Raw genomic sequence first — 6,000 nt, 5'->3', positions numbered from 1 at the left:
GGGTTGGCCTCTGACCATCAGAAGGCCCTGAGGGGTCAGCAGCACCATCAGATACTCCTGCAGTACTCTGCAACAGCAGTGGCTCTGCTGCAGCCCTCCCTGCGGGTACAGGGCTGCCCGGCCACTGGAGCTGGCACCTATCACGTCAGCAGTCCTACTGGGTGCAGCCAGCACCAGTGTAAATCCTTCCAATGTGCCAGGAAGAAAGGGTAACTCCTGTTACATTGAACAGGACTGCAGTGGGGCGCTCTTTGGCTCATTTCTCAAGTGTTTCTTTCATGAACGCTGTCAATTAAAAAAAAAAAAAAAAAAAAAAAAGCACTCCGATAACGCAGCATTAAAGGGCAAGTGCTTTTCCTCAGGTCAACAGCTAAACCGTTGTGTAAAGATCCCCCTGACTGGAGGTATTACCACTGATCAAGTTCCTTTTAAGCAGCCCAAAGCTTTTGCTGTGAACAACTTCCTAGGCTGGGTGTTTCTTTAGCTCTCTTATTTATTGGATGGTAAATATGTTTTAAATTAGTGCAGACACCTTTTATGTGCAGAAAACCAAAACAAGGTGGTGCAGAAAAGCTATTGCATGAAGTTTTTTCCGTGAGATGTTTTTGGTGTGTTGGTTAAAAATTGTTTACTGAATATAATAGATGTTTTCAGAAACACATGCATTTTGATGAGGCCAGCTTGCAAAAGGAATATTTGACTTCTGCATTTTTAGTATGCAATTTTGTCTGTTTTGTATCTTAAAAAACAGATTAGCTATCATAAATGTGGTTGTTTCCTTTAAAATGGTTACAAAGGTATTTACTCTTTGCTGCTAGTGTTATATTTTCTTTTTCTGTAGTTTCTCACAATTACCAAATCTAAGGTAAAGACAACCTTTTCTAGCTCTCAGAAACAGAAGACTGGCTTAGAGCATTAAAGATAGAGTTCAGAAAGGAAACAACTTTCAGATTTGCTTTCTCTCTGACTTTCGCATTTGGACAGCATAAATACAGAGCTAACAGCAGAACCTGTGAGAGTTACACTGATTCCTCCAAATCTTGTCTTAGAAATGAGTCCCACAGCTCCCTGCAAAGTAATTGGTCTAATTAGGTGGTAGGAAGGAGCTGCTTTAAATTCCTCAGAAATTAAGACGTGTCATCCGCTTAACATCTTAGCATCTGTTACTGCCTCTTGCACATTTCTCCACTACAACAGTCTGAAGGACGCTTTCCTGGACCTTTGAGAGAAAAAATAAATAAACAAAACCCTTGAAACAGAGAAGAAATTAGCCCTTTCTTCGGTGGGATGAAGCATGTAAGGCATTTCACCCCCTCCTTATTCCTCAGTTTGGTGCACGTGTGCCTGGGTGAGTACAATAATCACTTTAAATAAAAATATAGGAGGATACGGGCATAACCTTAAATCCTGTAGTGATCCTTACTGATGTGGTCATGTTGTCCTGAAATATTTTCCGTGGCAGCTGCTGACCCCTGTGAATTGATACCCTCTGTGCTTATATATTTGTACTTGTACTTTTATTTCAAACGGGCTATTTTGAATCTCTTACAGTCAGTCAGTAGACAGACAACTAACATGCTTTTTGTTTTGTTTTGTTTTGTTTTTTAAACTTTGCTGTTGTCTGGCAGCAAGTAAGTAACAATTTAATTATGGCTAATTGCTCCTGCAGTAGGCATAATATTAAGGCAGAATGTGTTTAGAATACTGTGTGAAGTACCAAGGCACTGGAAAAGTTTCAGATTCATGTGTGTAGCATAGGGGAGAGGCGTACAGTCATTGCAAGCTGAAAAGGTTAATTTTGCAATGAAAATGTCTGGATCTGATTGAGATTTCTTAGAGATCCTGCTACTTGATGTGCTTATGGTAGTGTTTTTTTATATGCTCTCCTTCTCTTTTTGCTGCTGTGTGAATTTTGGCACAGTAGCATGCAGAAGTCACTTTATGTGAAATATTTGTACAGATCCAATTCAGAAAGTCCACTGCAGCAACTGGATATCGTTTTGTGTTTGTCAGTTCTTGTTTAATTAAAGTCAGTTAACAAAGCTAGATAACTGCCACCAATGAAATGCTTTTCTTTGGCTTCTGTTTTGTTTTGATTGCAGTTCAGGCAAATTATGCCCCCTATTTCTTTGACAATGGAGCCAGAAGCACAAATGGGAACATGGCACTTCTCAGCCTTTCAGAGGACACACCTGTTGGTCAGTATTAACATGAATATGTTTATATTGTGAAACTGGAGCTGTTTGCTCTTTTGATTAGCAACATATGTTTTGTCGCAGGCACTGTTGTATACTGTGGGTTTGCATATTTTTTTCTCAAGCATTTAATTGGTCTCAATTTAAAATGACATGTTTGAATTGTAGCTGTAATTTAAAGCATGAAATTTAGCTTCCCTTTTCTTGATCCATGAATCTATTCACAGCATCAGAGCACAGACCTTTGGGATCTTCTCATCAATTCTATGAATGTTTATAAGAAAGCATAGTTGCTAATAATTTTATCAGCCTTGATAAAAGCAAACTATACATTGAAAAGTATCAGAAGCATGATTTTCTTTAAAGTTATCACATTTTTCAGGCTTACAGTACAAATGGTAGAAAATGTTTCTACTTGGAGTGAAAATTGCTTTGTCTAAATCTGTTTTTTTAAAAATCACTTCTATAGTTTTGTTTTACTGAAAATTAGAAAACTGGTACATTTTTCAACTTTGAATATTTTAAGGCAGGTGTATTTATGCTTTTGTAACAAAAAAAAAAAAAAAAAGAAAGAAAAAAAAAAGAAAAAGATGATTTATAATCAACATTTTCCTTGGGGAAAGAACAATTTCCTAACATCTAAAAAAAATTTAATATAAAATATATCACAGTGATGAAGACCACCTTTTTTCCAAATGTAGTGCTGAGGTTTTGTGTAGTATTTTCCCTGGGTTGTCTGTAGCTGTTGCAGGTAGAGAAAAGTATTTAGCTATTGCAAATTGAGCACCAAAGCACCCATTTATTATCAGCCTTGTGCAAAGATGAGAGAGATGCAGGAAGGGGTGTACCCCCAAACCTCCCGTCTCAGGCAGGATCCAGAGGGCAGGATCCAGAGGGCACAGTCTCTCCTGGAAGTCCAACACCAGTGCCTTCGTCATCCTAAACATGACCATGGCACTCATCACTTGGAGAAGTGGCTGCTTGAGGTTTGCTCCAGACCTCTGTTTTGGATCCAGTGGTGTAAATGCCAGCCACAATCCATGCTGGGCATGTTGGGGGGTGAGGAGGGGATGGTTGGGAGGCAGTGACTTCTTTCGCTGTTCAGCCAGAGAGGAGGAGGGGGAGAAAGCAGCACACAGTGTAGAAATGACGCATCTAGGGGCTTAACTTGAGGCGAGCTTGCTTATGATGCAGCAGGGCTTCACTATAAGCTCAGTCAAGCTCAAGTGGAAACCTCGGCTGAAGGCCAACAGTGTTGTAGTGGCACCTGCAAAAGCCAGAGGCTGTGATTAGCGCCCTACCTTTGCCCGGATTCATCCGGAAGCCACGCTTGCTCTACCTTAGCAATGAGGACAGCTCTGCTGTGTGCTGGACCAAGGATGGCCCATGGAATTGCCTGTCTGTTAGTGTAGATAAGGCTGGTAAGGCTGGATGCTTGCTGAAACAAAATGGGACCCCTGATCCGGTTTGTTTGGGGTGACATTTGCCATTGCTGCCCCTCAAACCGCGGGCAGTAATTTGAGTCACTTGCCTTTTGCCTGCCATCCCCTGGTGTGGTGCCAGCTCGCAGGCACCTACAGAGCATCAGCCTTGCCCTGCCACTGCTGGGGCCTCCAGTGTGGAGGTGGGGAGCTGAAAATGGCACAGAGCTGCGGCACAGCCAGAGATGTCCCTCCTAGTAGGTCTGCAGTGCCACAGTCCTGCTCAGGTGACAGCACTCCCCGCAGCAGTGGATTGTGCCGGTGATTTTCTAGTGCTGGGACACCGTGCAGCTGGTCCGGGGCTGCAGGTGGGCAAAAGAGGAGCGTGTGCATGCCTAGATGGCAGAACAGCAGCGTGTTAGTATACGGGCAGCTAGCCTGAGCAGGGTAGGCAAATACACACTGGGCTGCTACCTGTGCTGTGGTAACACAGCAACCAGGCGAGGTGCACAGAGCTCCCCGGGGTGTTTCTGCTTTGGTTGCAGCTGTGGTAAAGCTCAAGCTGCTCCATGTGTCATGCTGCTGGTTCTCATGCTCGCTGGCTTTGGCCAGAGTGTATTTACATTGGCTAGCCTGTACTTCTGGTCTGCTCTATAAATGTACTTTAAGAGACAAGAGAAGCAACTTGTGGATTAAATCTCCAAAGGTGCTACCAGAAGTGTTTTGCTGAGGTGAAGGATCAGGAGTTGCTGAGTTCACACTTTTGCAAAGGACCTAGAGAAGCCTTTGCCAAAGGAAGAAAAGAGCTTGCTTTTGAGGAGTCCCTGTGTGCTGGCTTTGCCATGCAGCTGCAAGTATTTTTTTTTGGCCTGTAGTTCTCAGGGCACCTTGCCTAAAAGCTCTGAGTACTGCAGGATCCTCTCTGCTGAAAGCACTTGGGGAAATGCCCTTGGGACACAGCTACTTGGGGCTTGCTCAACACAAACTGCTGCTACCCGCAGCTCACGTCAGCACAGGCAGTCCTCAGGGATGGTTTGGCAGGGGGCTCCCAGAGCAGAGCATGAAGAGTGCTGGCACTTCAGTGCTCTGGTGCCTGCCGTGATTTAGCTTTGCTCCTTGAGAGGGATCTCACGCTGTTGCTCTTCCTCCCTCTGCCTTGCTCTTTCTCTGGAAGGAGGAGAAGGATTCTGGTCTCCCATGTCTGTGCACAATCCCAAGCATCCGTGCTCCACCAGTCATCTTTCAGTCCCGAGCAGGATGATCGGTGACAAAGCAGGGGCATTAAAACCTTTGTAGGTTTGGTTCTGAATGGCTTCACTCAGCATTGGTTTGGGTGCTGCAAAACAGGGTGGGTTGGTGTTTGGTCTTCTCTGTGCTTACCTAGAAGCTGGAGCATAGGCAGGAAAAGCTTTCTTGGCTGTGCCTCAGCAGCAGCCAGCGTCTGATGTGAGCAATGCCATCAACAGCGGCTTTAATAAGCCTCCAGAAATTTTATAGGCTGGCGCTGCTGAGATGACAAGCAGTTGGCGGTGCTGTGTGTTAGTTAAGATCCCCAGCATCTGTAGGCAGGGGGCATGCGGTGTTTCAGAGCACCGAAAGGAGATGATGGTTTCTCTGAGTGACTGTAGAAAGAGAAATTGAAATGATACTGCTGCAAGAACGCAGCAAATTCAAGAAAAACACATTTTCATGCTCAAACCATCTTTTACTTGACCTTCATTTCCCCTGTGGTGTTTTGCCTACTTGCACGTAGTTGTGGTCTATCAGGTTATATACGTTATGGCATAAGTTATCATAAAGAAAGCAATTGCTGTTTCTGTGTGAAAGCCTGAAATTGCCTGTGCATTTCCAGATCCCATTTAAAGCTGCAGAGAGCGTGAGACAATGTAAGAAGGGCCGGAACAGCAGCCCCTTCCAGCAGCACATGGAAGAATGGGAAAAGTTAGGATCTGACATAGCAGTTGTGGTCTGTGGGACTGTCCCACAGGGCAGGTGGGGTTGTTCAGTGATGAGCTGTTTGCAAAGAGCTCTCTTTGTACATATAAAATGCCACTAATCGTGGTCTTACGGCATGTGTGAGATGTTATATCAGGTTGTTTTCCTCATCTTACCTCGTTAATCCTGTAAGCCTTCACAGTGGGACATTGACGAGACTTGCAAAGCAAGGGATTGAAGCATACTCATAAGGCCTAAGTTCATTACTTTCTCAAAGCCCAAGCATCATGCCTGGAGATTTTTGCATGCCTTTCATGCTTGCATTTCTTTCTGTCTTCTCCCATGCCCCACATATGCACTCCCTCCCCATTAAAAGCCGATGTGCGGTGGCACTTTGTGATCAAAGCCCCCAGCTGCCTGCCACCTGACTGACCACCTCATGTTCCTCT

The 6,000-nt window shown here is 44.4% G+C and overlaps 1 protein-coding gene across 1 annotated transcript in view; it reads left to right on the top strand.

The window, feature by feature from the left end:
* The first annotated feature begins 1,287 nt into the window (after positions 1-1,287).
* The window catches only part of CDHR1 (cadherin related family member 1), a 43,161-nt gene continuing 38,448 nt past the window's right edge, over positions 1,288-6,000 (top strand). Inside the window, exons 1-2 of the mRNA XM_032191732.1 lie at positions 1,288-1,348; positions 2,103-2,198. Coding sequence (XP_032047623.1) covers positions 1,288-1,348; positions 2,103-2,198 — 157 coding nt within the window. The remainder of the gene's footprint in view (positions 1,349-2,102; positions 2,199-6,000) is intronic.

This window comes from Aythya fuligula, chromosome 7, assembly GCF_009819795.1.
Source record: "Aythya fuligula isolate bAytFul2 chromosome 7, bAytFul2.pri, whole genome shotgun sequence".
In the NCBI taxonomy this organism is placed as follows: Eukaryota; Metazoa; Chordata; class Aves; order Anseriformes; family Anatidae; genus Aythya; species Aythya fuligula.
Note: the sequence above shows the minus strand (reverse complement) of the source record. Positions and strands in the feature narration are given on the sequence as shown.